Source organism: Lithobates pipiens, unplaced genomic scaffold, assembly GCF_037356315.1.
Source record: "Lithobates pipiens isolate NorthernLeopardFrog02 unplaced genomic scaffold, aLitPip1_a1.2 Scaffold_28, whole genome shotgun sequence".
Lineage (NCBI taxonomy): Eukaryota > Metazoa > Chordata > Amphibia > Anura > Ranidae > Lithobates > Lithobates pipiens.
The window spans coordinates 193,506,134-193,526,375 of NW_027507789.1; the positions used below are offsets into that span (position 1 = coordinate 193,506,134).

Sequence of the window (20,242 nt, forward strand, 5' to 3'; positions counted from 1 at the left end):
CCCGTAAAATGATGACAAACTAAGGTACTTAAAAATCTCCATAGGCGACATTTAAAAAAAATGTAACGGTTACCTGATTGGAGTTACAGAAGAGGTCTTGTGCTAGAATTATTGCTCTCGCTCTAATGATCATGTCGATACCTCACATGTGTGGTTCGAACTGTGGATGAGCCCGACGTTCGACTCCAACATTGGATGTTTGCCCGTTCGCCAAATTTAGAACATTATGGGTCATTTGCGGGAAATTCGAGCGCCCGCGGAATGCCCCATAATGAACGGCAAGACCGTCAATGCACTGCGAGATCGCAGTGCATTGACAGCTGCTGATTGGCCAGAGCATGCACCTGACCTACATGCTTTGGCCAATCACAGCGCGCTCTGCTGTGAGAGCCATGATTAACCAAAGGCAGGGTGGGATTAGATACATTTTAATAAGAAAGTAAAATGAAGCATGTAGTGAAGGAGGCATGTAGACACCTTGATCATTAATATGTAGCTCACCTTTCATATCAAACCACCACGTCAGGGAGGGCCTTTCAGAGGGAAAGAAAAATAAAATGATGGATATGGTAATCCCAGTCACTGCATCCGAGGTGAAGCTGCCAAACAACCGCAGAGAATTAATGATATTATAGTATTAGGGAGCATTAGACCAAGAAGATTAAAATTCTTAACAACAATCCTGCTGTGGCTGCTATCAATGAAAGCTTGAATATGATCTATCCATGCATAGCAATAGCTGAGAAGATAATCTGGTGTGAAGTATGTCAGTTTATATTGTATAATCCAATAATGAAGCATCTATTGGAGAGCTATGACGCCATCATTTATCAGCAGATGAGTACAACCCCAGATTTTAGAAGTGATATCATTTCATTGAAGACCTATTCCACCATCATTTACTAGGAAATAACTAGAACCCACAACTCTGAAAGGGATATCCTTCCTTTGGAGACCTATGACCCCATAATTTAGCAGCAGATGAGTAGAACCCAAAATCCTGGAAGGGATGTCCTTCCATTGGAGAGCTATGACCCCTTAATTTAGCAGCAGATGAGTAGAACCCCAGATTCTAGAAATTATATAATTTTGCTGAAGACCTATTACCCCTTAATTTATCAGAAAATGACTAGAACCCACATCTCTGAAAGTGAAATCCTTCCTTTGGAGACCAATGACCCCATCATTTATCAAAAAAACACAAGAACCCAAAATTCTAAGCCCTTGTACACACGGTCGGAGAATCCGTTGGAATGTGTCCTATCGGACCGTGTTGTCGGATAATCCGACTGTGTGTGGTATGCATCGGACTGATTCCGTCGGAATATCCGTCGGACCCAATTTTCCAACTTGTTGGAAATATTTTCCGACCAACTGGTTCGATCGGACATACTCCGATCATGTGTAGAGAATTTTGATCGGACCAAGTGCCACGCATGCTCAGATCAAATTCCTACATCAAAGCTATTGGCTACTAGCCTGAACGTAGTCCCATCATAATGAAATTACGTCATCACGTTCTGAATGATCGGATTTTTCGACAACTTAGTCCGACCGTGTGTATGCAACAGTTTCGGGCAAAATCCGACGGACAAGATCCGACGGATTTGGTTGTCGAAATCTCCGACCGTGTGTACAGGGGCTAAAAGGGATATCCTTCCATTGGAGAGCCATGACCCCTTAATTTGGCAGCAGATAAGTAGAACCCCATGATATAAATTCACGCAAGACCTATAACCCCTTAATCTAGCAGAAAATGACTAGAACCCAAAATTATGGAAGGGTTATCCTTCCATTGGCAGACCTATGACCCCATAATTTAGCAGAAAATGACTAGAACCCAAAACTCTGAAAGGGATATCCTTCCTTTTGGAGTCCCATGATCCCATCATTTAGCAGCAGATGACTAGAACCCAAAATTATGCAAGGGATATACTTTTTTTGAGAGCTAGGATCCCTTCATTTAGCAGCAGATGAGTAGAACCCTAGATTCTAGAAGTGATATAACTTCATGGAACACCCATGGTCCCACCATTTATCAGAAAATGACTAAAACACAAAACTCTGAAGGGGACACCCTTCTTTTGAAGATCTATGACCCCATCATCTTAGCAAAGAAAGACAGAACCCAAAATTCTAAAAGGGGATATCCTTCCATTGGAGAGCTATGATTCCATCATTTAGCAGCAGATGACAAGAACCCCCGAATTCTTCAAAGGGATATCCTTATATTGGAGACCTATTACCTCATCATTTAGCAGACGAGTAAAACCCAAAATGTGGGATTTCTAGGATGTGGGTAAGGACACAGCGATGACTTACCCAGGGTTGAAGGCTGATGCCCATCCAGGGATGAACTTGGGATCTCTGGTGAACAGTAGAATGGCGAAGAGGCAGAAGAAGAAGAAGACAGCTTTCTCTGCAAAACTAAGACACAAAATATGGATGAGAAATTCCTAGTGTCCCTGTACAACCTGCCAGGGCATGAAGCGTTCATTAAACAGACAGACACCAAAAGAATTGGGAAAAGGAACGGGAAAGGGGCAAGTGGTTGAATGGAAGACAAAACCATGGTATTCATATGCCAAATAAACGTTATTAGAACAAAAAATATGAATGTAGCGCTGGTATTTTACCTGCTGTACTATTATTTTTGTGAATTTAAGTTTGTCTGAAGCTGCAGTTTGGCTCAGACTAATTATGCTAAGTTCTGGCTTCTGTACCAGTTTGGCTGGGTTGTGCTAGTTTCCACTTGAATGTGGGTGTCGCTGTCACCACCGGTAAGTGTTGGAAATGCGAGCTATATGTATTGAGTACCCTTTTTACTTGGAAACAGCCCGGTGGGAGTGGTCTACCCACTGTGCTTTCTGGGTAAGGGTACTTAAGGTACTGACGCCATTTTCTGGGGTTTGTTTTTCCCGACCTCGTGGCCCTCCTGGCCTGGGGTGTGTGCTGCTTTGATCAATGCCTCGGGGCTGGCTGGCCTGAGGGTTTGCAACTGCAGAGTGGGCCCAGAGGTTTTGGGGCCTACTGATCCAGAAATGATCCTGTGCTGACTTGCCTGCCGGGAGAAGCCATGCAACTTGAGAATCCAGGGGAGGACTTTTCTGAGGAGGACCGAGCAATAAGGCTGGTGCCTCATAGAGGAGCCTGGAGACTCAGTTGAAGGATGCATCCTGGGTTGTCTACCACACAGAATCGCCGGATTGGCTGAAATAATCAGGTACTGTGGGGAACTTTGTTAATTCTGCAACCAGAAGTTTATTGTGCCTTCCTGTGGCCGAGGATTGCATAACCAGATCGCAAAACGTATCAAGTCTGTGGCAGAGACTTTGTTCGAGCGTTTCACCGGCTGCTAGGTCAGTGAGAGAGGCCTATCCGGTGTTTGCTAGATCCAGCCTGTGGAAACCATCTGTCCCCAATACTTTTGACAATATAGTGTATGTTCAAAAATTTGCTCTTATGTAGCAGACCGCGGGATCTGGGAAAAGCCTCTTGGAATAGGAAAATAAATGCTTAACACTTTACTCACATTGTGGGGCCCAGCTTTCTGTAATCCTCGGCTATCACTTCTTTGGCTTTTGCCTCTGCGTCCACCCGAATCTCTGACTTATTTTTCCTTTTGCAGCTGATATAACCGTATGAAAAACATTGTGTGAGTAAGAATAATCAAACGTACCTGTATTTACAACCTGTAAGGCATTACTTTATAACTTGCCACAGAGAGTCGGTACAGGGAATACCGGCACAATGTGGTTGGTTTACTACATCACTGCTAAAATCAACAAATCACAAACTCTTTTATACAGTTTATATGTATTGAAATATGTATGTTTGAAATTGCACTGAAAATACATAGGGGTGTAGTTATCAAAAAAAAATTGCATGAATGGATGAGGATTATTCTCCTATTTTCTATACAGGTTGAATGAAATACATTCATCAAGAATAAAGGGGTTTGGGAAAAAAGTACTGGATGAAGCTGAGGGTCATTATTATTTTCTATTTTTTTAAATGCACCCCAGGTGGGGTTTCGTCATCTTTTTTAAAATTGCTAATGTGTCAGTAGGTGAAATACCTGAGGCTGATCGCTCCATGTAGAAGTGAGATCCATAACCAACCAATCACAAGAAATATGATCATCAGCGGGAAAGCAAAGACAAACCAGGAGCCAAAGTTCACCACGTCACAGCCTGGGAAGAAGCTACATAGAACATAGACATGTAGATCAGGTTTATGTACACAGAACTGAAGGGATTTTACAAAACAAAATGTAGGTTATATAGAAAGTCACTTGGGAGTCAGAGTCTCAGTCAACCATACATGCTGCTATATGCAAAAATGGGTAAGCCTTACATAGGTTGGTCCTTGAGTAGTGTGGGTGAGTGTGGCTTAATACTGGAGTTGGGAACCAACCAACAAGCTACAAATGTTATCCAAGAACATTCTCTTGGTTTATCTGATCCATTTCAACCAGAGTACACACAACATTTCACAGGGTCACTGGGAGTGTACTTCCTGAAGCCTGTGCTGTGTAATCTTCTATCTCTAAATCATATTTGTGCACCTAAAGCTTACACCTGAGTGGAGGAAATTACTAACGTCTTAATACTGTTATTTTTTACATCTGATTTTCTATATGTGAGAAATAGCAAGAAGTTCTGGATCACAAACAGGGAATCTCAGGTCACCAGGAACTAACTAATAATTGTTGCCTTTAAGACAAGTCAGAGCTGGCATGTCATTATCCCTACATGTGGAATAACTGAGTCACACAAAGCATACATGTTTTCTCTGTCTCACTGATGGCCATTCAAGTGTAATAGAGCAATCACCTCTTCAGCTGTCCCAGAAGGATGAGGTTGGGTGCTGTCCCAGTTAGGGTGGCAGTTCCTCCAATACTGGCGGAATATGGAATGGATATAAGGAATGCCTTCCAAATTCTGTTCTGGTATGCCCGTTCTTTCTCCATGTCTTTGTGCATATCATTCGATATCTCCACTTTTTCGGGCAGTTCTTTTCTGTAAAGTGTTAAAGTAGAACTCATTTATTATCATAAAAACAGTAAAATAAACACCTTGCACATTTTTCTCATGCAATAAAGTGAATCTATTGTTTTCCATGGGCAAAGCACAGATTCACTTTATGCCTGGTAGTACAAAGGAACAAAGTTGGGTGAGAAGTTACATTGTCCACCATTGGAATATGGAATTGGAGTGTTTGGGGCTTTTTTGGGGCTTTTTTAATTGTTCTTATCAACCTTTAAGAAATAAAAGGTCCTGAATTTAAAAGCCAGACCCAAAAGAAAGTGACCCAACTATTGTAGGAAGCAATAAAATAGTGTTCAATTTGAGTTGCAAATCTGGGGGGGGGGGGGGGGGAGGTGCAACTGAGAGCTCTCAAAATAAATTGCAACTCGGTTCTTGGTTTACTAGAGCATCCAGGAGCTGACATATGACCTCTATAATAGCCTCATCATCCAAAATCCAATACTTGCCAGTCACTTTTTTGGGTCACTACCCTGGGGAAATGTTCCTTTCCCCAACATTAAATTCCAGAGTTCAATAGTTGAATTAAAACAAACTGTCAGGATCTGGATCACCTGCTGGTAGAACTGTGCTTCCCAAAACAGAAGGTTGTAGCTCAGGAATCCACCAAATGCTTATTAGACACCCGGGGGCACACTGGACCTACAACCTTCCACTTTGGGAAGCACATTTCCACCAGCAGGTGATCCAGGTCCTGACAAACACACCTAAATGCATGCATACCATTCTATACATTGTGACTACAAAAAATATACCCTTGTACCTATGTACCTATAGCCTGCCACCCCTAGACATTAGCCCAAAGGGGCCTTATGGTAAGCACACCCTGCATAAGCATATAGTATTTTAGATTGGATGCTATGGAGAATTGCACCATCATCACTGCTATTTAGCACTGCCTTCTTACAGGGAAACTAAAATGCTTTTGGGACAGTTTTATTTTCTTTATATTTATTTTAAAACTTTATATAAACTACATTATAAATGAATAATATCGCATGCACCTACAACACAAAGCACTATGGGTTTTCTATAGACAGAACACAGTAGAAGCTGTTTCCTTTTAGACTGTCACTTGCAAATTGAATCTCTGATTGACCTCATCTGAACAAAGAAGACAGAAAGTGGGGGAGTCGCACATATGCTTAATTACCTTGTGTGTATAAATTTGAACGTAACCCCTTCCCGCCAAAGTAACACAAATATTGCGGCCTCATGAAAGTGGGCTTTTCTCCGTAGGGTCGCATATGCGCAACTCCCTTTGTGCTGAGAGCGCGACTCACAGCATGCTCCCGGCACAGATACGGTTTCACAGAGAGCCCCGGGCCCCGTACTAATGATCGAACCTGGAATTCACAATTCCGGGTCAGCTAATCGCTGTGGTAGCCTCTGATTGGCTACCACAGTGATCAGTCACTGTGACCCCAGTCACTGTGTTTCTCTCTCTGTGAACAGAGAGGAAAGATACAATGTATCATTCTCTTTCCTTGCAGAGAGGGAAAAAAAGTATGCGTGTAAAAAATAAATAAATAATAAAAAAAAGAAAAAATACCTAGATCAATGTTTAATCTAGGTTAGTTTTTGGGTCAAGTAAGGGTCAAAGGTCTGGGCCAGTATATTTTGGGCAGGATTTTTTTTTTCTTTTATTTTTTTTAATTAGCATCAGTGTCAGTTAGTGTCGGTGTGTTTTAGGTAGAACAAAAAAAGAAAAATGCGCACTATTGCTTCTGGGCTGTACTACGGGTACAAACAACAACTAACATACGGATATGTTGTATCACTGCGATTGCCAGGAGCATAAGAATTTATTTTGGGCTGTCCTTTGTTGATAGATTATGGTAGTAAATAGAAATGTACAGCTAAATGAATAAAAACATTTTTTTTTTTTTTTTTACTATTTTGGGCCATTTTTCCTTTGGTAATAAAAAAAAATCAGGACATATTCATAACCATTTTGCCCTGGAAAAAACGCAGTATAATCTACTTGCTTGCACAAAGTAGTTGTGTTGATATGTACGGTTTTACTAACACATGTCAAAGTTGTAAAATTGTGCTTAGGCATTTCGATTTGTTTTACGCTTAGGCGTGAAGGGGTTAACCTATTGAGTTCTGCAAATGATTTATTTTATTTTTTCAGCAAAGCTAAGGTTAGTTTCCTAAACATGATAGGACAAAATAGGAGCCTGCAGCTTCATCTGCTAGCAGGATATGTAAATAGGAAATATCCATATGTAATACAGTAGATTACCAAAAGTATTAGGACGACTGCTTTTACACAATCATGAATTTTAATGTAACTATGCACTTTATTGTCAAAAGTACTGGCATACCTGACTTACACGCACATGAACTTTAATGGCACCCCAGTCTAAGCCCTTGTACACACGATCGGAGATTCCAACGACATAATCCGTCGGAGTTATTCCGACGGATTAATTCCGGACGAGGTCCGGAAGTGATGTTGCATACACACGGTCGGGCCAAGTTGTCGGAATTTCCGGTTGCCAAGAACGCGGTGACGTAAGCCACGTACGGCGGGACTACGTTCAGGCTAGTAGCCAATAGCTTTGGCCTAGGAATTTGATCTGAGCATGCGTGGCACTTTGTCCGTCGGAGTAGGCTACACATGATCGGAGTATGTCCGATCTGAGCATTTTGTCAGAAAATATTTCCGGCAAGTTGGAAAAGTTGGTCCGACGGATATTCCGACGGAAACAGTCCGATGCAGACCACAGACAGTCGGAATATCCAACAAAACGCTCCGATCGGACACATTCCGACGGAATCTCCGATCGTGTGTACAAGGGCTAAGTCCATAGGGTTCAATATTGAGTTGGCCCAACCTTTGCAGTTATAACAGCTTCAACTCTTTTATGAAGGCTGTCTACAAGGTTTAGGAGTGTGTCTATGGGAATGTTTGACCATTCTTCCAGAAGCACATTTGTAAGGTCAGACACTGATGTGGAAGAGAAGGCCTGGTTTCCGCTCTATATCATCCCAAAGATGTTCTATTGGGTTGGCACACCCTTTGTTATAGCTCCCATAGAAACACTCCCAAACCTTGTGGACAGCCTTTCGAGAAGAGTTGAAGCTGTTATAACTGTAAAGGGAGGGCCAACTCAATATTGAACCCTACGGACTAAGACTGGGATGCCATTAAAGTTCATGTGCGTGTAGGCAGGTGTCCCAATACTTTTAGTATTAAAGTATAGTGTATTTTTTTAATGATCATAAAATATTTTTTAACATTTTATTTTTCAGTCCTTATCATAATAAATCAATTATATAAGAACAAACCCTCTAGACGTTTCCTTCAAATAGTCCCAAATCGCAAGCCTGGCTGACCCAATCCTTTAACTTTTCTACTCATTGTTGTGTAATCTCTGTAGGACTTCTCCTGAACATACAGAGCAAACATCTCCTGACTGTCCTACAAAGGATTAAGCCTCTTACCTATTGATTACATAAACCCTTCCCTGTACTAACCACCCATTGGTGGCTGATAAGTGCCCTATCTCAGTTTGTTTAGTCGGTTTTCCACCCCACCTCTGTTAGTAAAAGATTTGTTCAGATCTCTACATGAGATTAAGATTTGCCATAGTGGTCAAAGGTGTGCAGTAGAGGAATTTTGTTCATTTAAAGCTATCTGATTAGACAGAATTTCCTCACAATTTTATTTAACCACTAGGCACTACTTAAACCCCCTTCTTAACCAGACCAATTTTCAGCTTTCGGTGCTCTCAAATTTTGAATGACAATTACTCAGTCATGCAATACAATTTTAGTCCTTTTTTTTTTTTTTTTTTTTTTTTACACAAGTACAGCATTCTTTTGGTGGTATTTGATCACCTCTGCAGTTTTTAATTTTTTGCGCTACAAATTAAAAAAGGCCAACAATTTTGCAAAAAAAAAATATATATTTTTTCTTCGTCTCTGTTATAAAATTTTGCAAATTAGTAATTGGTGGTATTTGATCACCTCTGAAGTTTTTAATTTTTTGCACTACAAATTAAAAAAGATCAACAATTTTGCAAAAAAAATAAAAATTTCTTCGTCTGTTATTAAATTTTGCAAATTAGTAATTTTTCTTCAAAAAATGTTGGTAAAAAATAACCCAAATCAGTGAATATTATTTGGTATTTGTGAAAGTTATAGAGTCCACAAGCTATGGTGCCAATCAGGGGCGTAACTATAGGGGGTGCAGCAGTCGCGACCGCAACTGGGCCCTGTGATGCAGGGGGCCCATGCAGCCCCCTCTACATACAGTGGTGTGAAAAAGTGTTTGCCCCCTTCCTCATTTCCTGTTCCTTTGCATGTTTGTCACACTTAAGTGTTTCAGAACATCAAACCAATTTAAACAATAGTCAAGGACAACACAAGTAAACACAAAATGCAATTTGTAAATGAAGGTGTTTATTATTAAAGGTGAAAAAAAATCCAAACCATCATGGCCCTGTGTGAAAAAGTGATTGCCCCCTAAACCTAATAACTGGTTGGGCCACCCTTAGCAGCAACAACTGCAACCAAGCGTTTGCGATAACGTACAATGAGGCTTTTACAGCGTCCTGGAGGAATTTTGGCCCACTCATCTTTGCAGAATTGTCCTAATTCAGTTACATTAGAGGGTTTTCGAGCATGAACGGCCTTTTTAAGGTCATACCACAACATCTTAATAGGATTCAGGTCAGGACTTTGGCTAGGCCACTCCAAAGTCTTCATTTTGTTTTTCTTCAGCCATTCGGTGGTGGACTTGCTGGTGTGTTTAGGATCATTGTCCTGCTGCAGAACCCAAGTTCGTTTCAGCTTGAGTACACGAACAGATGGTCGGACATTCTCCTTCAGGATCTCTTGGTAGACAGCAGAATTCATAGTTCCTTTTATCACGGCAAGTCTTCCAGGTCCTGAAGCAGCAAAACAGCCCCAGACCATCACACTACCACCACCATATTTTACTGTTGGTATAATGTTCTTTTTATGAAATGCAGTGTTCCTTCTACGCCAGATATACTTGGACACACACCTTCCAAAGAGTTCCACTTTTGTCTCATCGGTCCACAGAATGTTGTCCCAAAAGTCTTGGGGATCATCAAGATGTGTTGTGGAGAAATTGAGACAAGCTTTGATGTTCTTTTTGCTCAGCAGTGGTTTTCTCCTTGGAACTCTGCCATGCAGGCCATTTTTGCCCAGTCTTTTCCTGATGGTGGAGGCATGAACGCTGACCTTAACTGAGGCAAGTGAGGTCTGCTGTTCCTTGGACGTTGTTGTGGGGTCTTTTGTGACCTCTTGGATGAGTCGTCGCTGCGCTCTTGGGGTAATTTTGGGCGGCCGGCCACTCCTGGGAAGGTTCACCACTGTTCCATGTCTTCACCATTTGTGGATAATGGCTCTCACTGTGGTTCGCTGGATTCCCAAAGCTTTGGAAATGGCTTTATAACCCTTTCCTGACTGATAGATCTCAATTACTTTCTTTCTCAATTGTTCCTGAATTTCTTTGGGTCTCGGCATGATGTGTAGCTTTTAAGGATCTTCTGGTGGACCTTACTGTGTCAAGCAGCTCCTATTTAAGTGATGCCTTGATTGTGAACAGGTGTGGCAATAATCAGGCCTGGGTGTGGCTAGAGAAATTGAACTCAGGTGTGGACAACCACAGTTATAGTATGTTTTAACAAGGGGGGCAATCACTTTTTCACACAGGGCCATGATGGTTTGGATTTTTTTTCACCTTTAATAATAAACAACTTCATTTACAAATTGCATTTTGTGTTTACTTGTGTTGTCCTTGACTATTGTTTAAATTGGTTTGATGTTCCAAAACACTTAAGTGTGACAAACATGCAAAGGAACAGGAAATGAGGAAGGGGCAAACACTTTTTCACACCACTGTATGACCGGCAGCAGCATAGGCAGCTAGGGGTACCAGTGCACCATGCACACGGGTGGCCGGAGGTGGAGGGTGACTAGCAGAGCTCCATGCTCGACTATCGCACTGGCTGCTCTTTAGTTGTGCATTCCCCGCATGACCTGTGTCCTCAGCCGGCTCCTCAGAGTACCCCTCTCCTGCTCCATGCATTGCCTCTCAGTCCAATGTCTGTTCTCCCCAGCCAGATGGGGCACCTAAAAATTAAAAAAAAAACTACTGATGCCAGTGGTGGAACTACAGGGCTCACAAAGGTCATACCTGTGACCACGCCCTGGAGTTCCACCGCCGGACTCGGAGGGAAGGGCCCTGGCTGGGGTTCAGGGGGGCCCTTCATGGTTTCTTGCATCGGGGCCCTGAAGGTTATAGTTACGCCACTGGTGCCAATCTCTGTATGTACTGACGGCCTATCTCATTTCTTTAGACCCTAACAAGCCAGGAAAGTACAAATACACCCCAAATGACCCCTTTTTGTAAAGCAGACATTCCAAGTAGACAGGTGAATTTGTTTTCGTCTGAAAGCATTTTCGTCTAAATTTCTGGGATTTTCATGTTCGTTTTAACAAACGATAACGAACGCACAGAATCCTGAAACCCGAAAGATCGTATCCATTATATTTCCGTATTGTTGTGACAACAGTTCGATATAGATAGATAGAAGATTTGACATGACGGTGACAATAGCGATCTGTGTCTATCAAACCTGCGGGTTGATGTGCCTAACCTAACTCTATTATTCCAAGATTATTCGTTATAGAGAGAAAACATTCGACATTATAGAGACATGAAGATTCGACAAAGCAGCTAGAAACCTACGATCGTCGCAAGCGGATATTTACGGTCAAATGCTCCGCCCATAGGTTATAAAAGAATTCTAATGTTGTTTGACTAGTAATAATAATTAATAATCATTACTAGTCAAACAACATTAGAATTCTACTATAGCTTGTGGGCGGAACATTCCACCGGAAATGTACGATCGCTGTGTCGTACAGTTTAACTGCTTCATTGACTCTTCTTAGAACATCGACAGACACCATAAGCCTTCAATTGACAGATTCGACCTTAATTCATTCAGGTTTTCAGACGAATGCATTTTTTAACTAAACTAAATAAATAAAAACGAATTTCGGGAGTAACTAAATAAATGTATTTTTTGGACGAAACTGAAATTCCGAAACAAAATATTTCCGTGAGCGCATATTAGGTATTTAGTAAGAGGCATGGTGGGGTTTTTGCAGGTGACATTTTTTCACACAATTCTTTGCAAAATTAATTTTTTTTTTCTCACAAAATTGTCATAATAACAGGTTATTTCTCAACCACAGCATACGCGTACCACAAATTGCACCCCAAAATACATTCTGCTACTCCTCCTGAGTATGGCGATACCACATGTGTGAGACTTTTACACAGCTTAGCCACATACAGAGGCCCAACATGCAAGGAGCACCTTCAGGTGTTCTAGGAGCAAAAATTACACATCTAATTTCTAGACTACCTCTTACAATTGTGAAGGTCCTGGAGCACCAGGACAATGGAAACGCCCAAAGAATCACCCCATTTTGGAAAGTAAACATCCCAACGTATATTCTATGAGGCATAATGAGTCTTTTGAACATGTGATTTTTTTTCCCACGTTTTTGGAAAATGTGGAAAGTAAATGAAAATGCTTTTTTTTTATACAAAGTTGTCCATTTATAAGATATGTGAACTAATAGCATGTACATAGCACAAATTCCACCAAAATATATTCTGCTACTCTTCCCGAGTATGGTGATACCACATGTGTGGGACTTTTACACAGCCTGGCTAAATACAGAGGCCCAACATGCAGGGATCATCGTCAGGTGTTCTAGGGGCATACATTTCAAATCTAATTTGACTACCTATTACACTTTTGTGAGGCACTAATGGGCACTGTAGTTCCATGGATGAGCACTGATGTGATATGGATGTGGCATGGATGAAAACTGATGTGGCATGGATGAGCACTGATGTGGCATGGATTTAGCATGGATGAGAACTGATGTGGCATGGATGTGGCACTAGTGAGCACTGATGTGGCATGGATGTGGCACAGATGATCACTGATGTGGCATGGATGTGGCACGGATGAGCACTGATGGGGCATGGACGTGGCACAGAGGAACACTGATGTGGCATGGATGTGGCATGGATGAGCACTGATGTGGCATGGATGAGCACTGATGTGGCATGGATGTGGCATGGATGAGCACTGATGTGGCATAGATGAGCACTGATGTGGCATGGAGAATCACTGATGTGGCATGGATGTGGCACGGAGGATCACTAATGTGACATGGATATGCACGGATGAGCACTAATGTGGCATTGATGTGGCACGGATGATCACTGATGTGGCATGGATGTGGCATGAATGAGCCATGGATGGGGATTGATGAGATATGGATGGGAAAGGATGAGCATAAATGAGCCATGGATGGGGATGGATGAGCATGAATGAGCCATGGATGAGCATGAATGAGCCATGGATGGGGATGGATGAGCCATGGATGGGGATGGATGAGCCATGAATGAGGATGGATGAGCCATGAGTGGGGATGGATGAGGATGTATGAGCCAAGGATGGAGCATGGATGAGCCAGAATGAGGATGGATGGGCACAGATCAGCACTGTGGGCATTTGAGATCCAGCCCACAGCGCTACTGCACCCGGCTTCCCCCCTCTCCTCACACTCTGTGCCGATCGGTGCAAGCAGAGGGGGGAATCCGAACCGGACATGCTTCGGTTTGTTCACAAGTGATCATCCCGTCATTGGACGATTCTGGGGGGACATCATATGACGGCCTCCCAGAGTTATCCGACCGCGTTATAGCTGTCATCTGGCTATGGCCTGGTCGGCAACTGCTTAATGCTTTGTTTTCTCTCTAGCTTATGTTCTCAAGGTAGTAAACTGTTCTTTAACTCCACTTGTTTTAATGCTGCCATAACATCTTCTTTGTAGAAACAAACATTTAAACTTTAGTCAATTTATTTTTTAGTTGTGGATAGGGTTCTGTCGGGTTTTTATTTACACTCACTGGCCACTTTATTAGGTACACCTTGCTAGTACTGGGTTGGACCCCCTTTTGCCTTCAGAACTGCCTTCATTCTTTGTGGTATAGATTCAACAAGGTGTTGGAAACATTTCTCTGAGATTTTGGTCCATAGTGACATGATAGCATCACGCAGTTGCTGCAGATTTGTTGGCTGCACATGCATAATGTGAATCTCCCGTTCCACCACACCCCAAAGGTGCCCTATTGGACTGAGATCTGGTGACTGCAGAGGCCATTGGAGTCCAGTGACCTCATTGTCCAGTGGTGAGATGATTGGAGCTTTGTGACATGGTGCATTATCCTGCTGGAAGGAGCCATCAGAAGATGGGGACACTGTAGTCATAAAGGGATGGACATGGTCAGCAACATTACTCAGGTAGGCCGTGGTGTTTAAATGATGGTTAATTGGTACTAAGGGGCCCAAAGTGTCCCAAGAATATATCCCCCCCACCATTACACCACAAGCCTGAACCATTGATACAGGACAGGATGGATCCATGCTTTCATGTTGTTTACACCAAATTCTGATCCTACCATTTGAATGTCGCAGCTGAATTGGAGACTCATCAGACCAGGCAACGTTTTTCCAATCTTCTATTGTCCAATTTTGGTGAGCATGTGCAAATTGTTTCCTGTTCTTAGAGACAGGAGTGGCACCTTGTGTGGTCTTCTGCTGCTGTAGCCCATCTGCTTCAAGGTTCAATGTGTTGTGCATTCAGAGATGGTATTCTGCATACCTTGGTTGTAACAAGTGGTTATTTGAGTTACTGTTGCCTTTCTATCATTTGAGCCAGTCTGCCCATTCACCACCGACAACAACAAGGCATTTTCATCCACACAACTGCTCTCTTTTTCGGACCATTCTCTGTAAACCCGAGAGATGGTTGTGTGTGAAAATCCCAGTAGATCAGCAATTTTTTAAATACTCAGACCAGCCCAGCTGGTACTAACAAACATGCCACATTCAAAGCCACCTAAAATCCCCTTTCTTTCCAATTCTGATGCTTGGTTTGAACTTCAGCAAGTCGTCTTTACCACATCTAGATGCCTAAATGCATTGAGTTGCTGCCATGTGATTGGCTAATTAGCAATTTGTGTTACCAAGCAATTGAACAGGTGTACCTAATAAAGTGATCGGTGAGTGTATATCTGTATCCCCATTGAGGAGGGTTTACCTCACTTCCTGTCCCTGTGACACCCGTAAAAAGAAAGGAGGGTACAGTTGTCACCAAGAGAGGAAAGATGGACAGAAACAATGCCAGGAAAAATCTATGAAAAGAAACAATGCCAGGAGTGCTAATATTTCCCCATACTTCCCTTGCATGCTAGTGGCGGAATTCTAATCTTATGCCGCGTACACACGATCGGAATTCTCGTTGAAAAAAGCTCTGATGGTTTTCCCGTCGGAATTCCGAGGGGATTTCGCTCAAACTACCTTGCATACACACGGTCACACCAAATTCCGACCGCCAAGAATGCAGTGACAACACGTATGAGGGGAGTAGAAAAAAGGAAGTTCAATACCCAGTAGCCAATAGCTTCCATCTCGTAGTTGAATCTGAGCATGCGTGAGTTTTTGCGCATCGGAATTGCATAGACGCGATCGGAATTTGCGGGAAAATTGAGGACATGCTCTCAAATTTTTGCTGGGGGGAATTCGGCCAGCTATATTCCGATGGAGCGTACACACGGTCGCATTTTCCGATGATAAGCTCTCATCGGTCTTTTGCTGGCCGAAATTCCGATCGCGTGTACGCGGCATTACAATCACACTGGGGTAACATGAAGGTTTATTATTCTCTTTTACTTGACAAATAACTGAACACAGAACAGACTTACTCCTCCATGCCGGTAAGCATCTGCAGTTCTGTTGACACAGGATGTAATCCCTTTTCTTGCAAAGAAGCTAAAAGGCAGATGAATGAGTTCATTAGATCTACACTTTTTTTTTACGTACATTTTTTTTTTTAACCTTTTAAAGAAAAAAAATGTATACTATATTTTTAGAAATCATATTAAAAAAACAAAATCAGAATTATATTGGTGAGCGTCCTGGTTGCCCACAACAGAGTGCACTGCAAAGTCTGTGATTGAGGATGGAAGGAGTAGCAGAACACTGATCGGGTCACCTCTCTTCTCTCCCTTCATTTTATTCCTTTCACAGACAGTGCTGTGAACAGAGCTTTCATTGGCTGGGGGTGCTACCTTCTCCCCCTCCGAGTGCTGCTGTACACGAATAACAGAAGGATAACACAGTGCCTTAAAAAAGTATTTATACCCCTTGAAATTTTCCACATTTTGTCATGTTACATCCAAAAATTTAAATGTATTTTATTGGGATTTCATGTGATGGACCAACACAAAGTGGCACATAATTGTAAAGTAGAAGGAAAATGATAAATGGTTTTCCACATTTTTTACAAATAAGTATCTAAAAAGGGTGGCGTATATTTGTATTCAGCCCCCTTTACTCTGATACTCCTAACTAGAGGAACCAATTGCCTTCTGAAGTCACCAAATAGAGTCCCCTGTGTGTAATTTAATCCCAGTAAAAATACAGCTGCTCTGTGAAGCCCTCAGAGGTTTGTCAGAGAGCCTTAGTGAACAAACAGCATAAGGAAGGCCAAGGAACACACCAGACAGGTCAGGGATAAAGTTGTGGAGAAGTTTAAAGCAGGGTTAGGTAATAAAAAAAATATCCCAAGCTTTGAACATCTCATGGAGCACTGTTCAATCCATCATCTCAAAATGGAAAGAGTATGACACAGCTAGCTGCAAACCTACCAAGACATGGCCGTCCACCTAAACTGACAGGCCGGGCAAGGAGATAATTAATCAGAGAAGCAGCCAAGAGGCCCATGGTAACTAAAGATGTTGCAGAGATCCACAGCTCAGGTGGGAGAATCTGTCAGCAGGGCAACTATTAGCCTTGCTCTCCACAAATCTGGCCTTTATGGAAGAGTAGCAAGAAGAAAGCCATTGTTGAAAGAAAGCCAAAAGAAGTTCCATTTGCAGTTTGTGAGAAGCCATGTGGGGGACACAGCAAACATGCAGAAGAAGGTGCTCTGGTCAGATGAGACCAAAATTTAACTTTTTGACCCAAAAGAAAACAGCTACGTGTGGCGGAAAACTAACACTGCACATCACCCTGAACACACCATCCCCACCGTGAAACATGGTGGTGGCAGCATCATGTTGTTGGGATGCTTTTCTTTAGCAGGGACAGGGAAGCTGGTCAGAGATGATGGGAAGATGGATGGAGCCAAATACAGGGCAATCTTAGAAAAAAACCTGTTAGAGTATGCAAAAGACTTAAGACTGAGGCGGAGGTTCACCTTCCAGCTGGACCACGACCCTAAACATACAGCCAGAGCTACAATGGAATGGCTTATATCAAATCAAAGTCCAGACCTAAATCCAATTGAGAATCTGTGGCAAGACTTAAAAATTGCTGTTCACAGACGCTCTCCATCCAATCTGACAGAGCTTGAGCTATTTTGCAAAGAAGAATGGGTAAAAATGTCACTCTCTAGATGTGCAAAGCTGGTAGAGACATCCCCAAAAAGACCTGCAGCTGTAATTGCAGAGAAAGGAGGTTCTACAAAGTATGGACTCAGGGGCTGAATACAAATCATTTTCCTTCCACTTCACAATTATGTGCCACTTTGTATTGGTCTATCTCTATCACATAAAATCCCAATAAAATATATTTATGTTTTTGGCTGTAACATGACAAAAGGTGAAAAATGTCAAGGGGTATGAATACTTTTTCAAGACACTGTATAAAAAAACAGGTTTAGGTACTTTGCTAGCAACTAGAATAAAAAGCAGCTTGCTCAAATGTCTGATTGGAACTTCCAACCCCTTTTGTAGCTCCCTGAGTCTGGGGCACATGAGCGTGCTCCTATTTCTTTGATGGAAATGTTTGCTTCTGCTATATTTCCAGTGTCTCCTCTACCCTGTCTAATTATGAGAATCCACAGCTCTTAACACCCGGATAAGCTTCTCATCAGGTACTACACTGGATCAGTGCAATACAGATACCAGAATGTTGGGAACAAAGGTTCCATTCTGCTCTTGCAATACCCGGGGTTTGTTACTACATCAAGGTATAAGGACTAGGGGTAGTACTGGATGAAATAATTTAGTATAGACCTATACCGGATGGAAATACAGGGGATCGGTTGGTGAAAGAAGCAGAGCCATCATGTATTCTCCTGCTCTGCCTTGTTAGAAGTTTAATATTTATTAAAATTTATGATCTGTCTCATAATGGAAGACCTTTAACGCCCTGGTGATTTTGTTTTGTAATTTTTGCTGATGAGGGTAGACGTTTGAGGTCCTTGACAAGGGCCTTAAACATCGTGTTTATGGATAAAATGGGAACCCATCTCGGGTATGGAGTCCTCTGGTTGGTCTTGATAAGTTTAGACTAAACAGGTAGTGTAAGGTGGTAAGGGTCTGGGGTCAGTTAGGATAGTCCACGAGGTGGTGTTTGGCAGCTGGGATCAGAACCTAGCTTAATGGTACCAAAGACTTCAAAGTTGTAGGAGATGGTATCATCAAAGATTAAGGGGTTGGAGATGGAGGGCAGAGTTATGGGAATATTGGTAAACAGGTGGGATCGGAACTAACCAAGTCATGGTGCAAAAGCCAATGGCTTCTTCATTTTCCCGGCACATGTGTACAACTATTTACCCCAAACACAAAGGTGGTGCAGAGGCATTTACACTAAAACCTAGAATTGTGAAAAAAAAATCAACCCAAACCAATGAAGTTTGCTTTTAATGGTCGTCTTGTGGCGTAAGACACTATATTGGGGTTGATGGAGCAAGAAGATTTCTGTAGAACTTCAAGATGGCCTTCAACATCTCAAAATCATCCACAGTTATTTGTGTCAACCTGAGCTTGAGCTATTGAGCTGTGTATTTAACAGGCTTTATGGACAGAAGCTAAGTCTGTTAAATGGGAAAAGGAGTGTTGCGCCCTACCTGCTGCAGTAAGAAGGACTTCCTTTAGCCCCGATCACAATAAATAATAAATATGTATAAATACACACTGCACACTCCCATAAAGTAAAAATGGACTCCAATAGGGTCCCCTCAATCAAGAACCATAGTCACCCATCTGCTCCAGTTTGAATTACCTGGGTTGCTATCACTGGCCTTCTTGCCTTTTTTTTGATCAAACCTTTCTCCAAAAAGGCTCTTCAGGATGGCGTTGGCTATGGGAAGCATCATGGCGGTAGAGGCAGTGTTACTTAACCACATGGATAGGAAAGCGGTGGTCATCATCATCCCCAGTATGAGCCTGCAAAATAAAAATAAGACAGTGTCCAGGGAGAGGCTAAGTAGAGGCCAATCAGATGCTACAAAAGATGCAAAATGATGGGTTGCAGTGAAATGCATATATATATATATATATATATATATATATATATATACACACACGCACATGTGAAGAATTGCCTTAGAAGCCATGTAGCAGATTTACTAAACCTGCAGCATGCAAAATCTGGTGCAGCTCTGCGTAGAAACCAATCAGCTTCCAGGTTTTATTGTCAAAGCTTAATTGACTAAGCTGAAGTTAGAAGCTGATTGGCTACCATGCACAGCTACACCAGATTCTGAGTGCTCCAGGTTTAGTAAATCTCCCCTTATGTATCACCCATAGCAGTCAATCAAATTCTTGCAGTGTGGGACAGTATCAGTGGGAAGGTGTATGGAGGAGCACCTAGTACAAAAATTCCTAATTTAAAGGACTTTCTGAAACATTTAATCGATAAAAGCACCAGACAAGGCCAAGGCTTTTCAGGAAAAAAAGCCTCCCCCTGTTTGCGGGCTTGAGCAGTTGATGTCTACAGTGCTTCTAGGAGATGCTAGTCTTCACCAAGCCTTAACACAGGTCCCTTTGTGCATTCTGTTGTGATTTTATAAATATCGACTGCTCTAGCTCTGAAAAAGACTGAGGCTTTTTTCCCCGAAACGCGTTGGCTGGATCTGGTGCTCCTAACCATTACATGTTTCAAATTTTTTTTTAAATGGGATGAATTTTTGTACCAGGTGCTCCTCCGTACACATTCACGAATCAACCGTCTTCCTTGTGTAGCTTTCAGATAGTTAGCAGCCTAGGACCAGAACAGGGTCCACCCATACTAGACTTCAATCACAGATTTGCTTCTTTGACGGACAAA

At 42.2% G+C, this 20,242-nt stretch overlaps 1 protein-coding gene across 1 annotated transcript in view; it reads right to left on the reverse strand.

The window, feature by feature from the left end:
- SLC13A3 (solute carrier family 13 member 3) overlaps window positions 1–20,242 on the reverse strand; it is a 65,674-nt gene that overhangs the window by 24,281 nt on the left and 21,151 nt on the right. The window contains exons 3-9 of the mRNA XM_077460215.1: window positions 19,196–19,359; window positions 15,889–15,955; window positions 4,836–5,021; window positions 4,079–4,204; window positions 3,533–3,628; window positions 2,323–2,427; window positions 502–599 (exon numbers count right to left, since the gene is read on the reverse strand). Of these exons, the coding sequence (XP_077316341.1) occupies window positions 502–599; window positions 2,323–2,427; window positions 3,533–3,628; window positions 4,079–4,204; window positions 4,836–5,021; window positions 15,889–15,955; window positions 19,196–19,359 (842 nt within the window). The remainder of the gene's footprint in view (window positions 1–501; window positions 600–2,322; window positions 2,428–3,532; window positions 3,629–4,078; window positions 4,205–4,835; window positions 5,022–15,888; window positions 15,956–19,195; window positions 19,360–20,242) is intronic.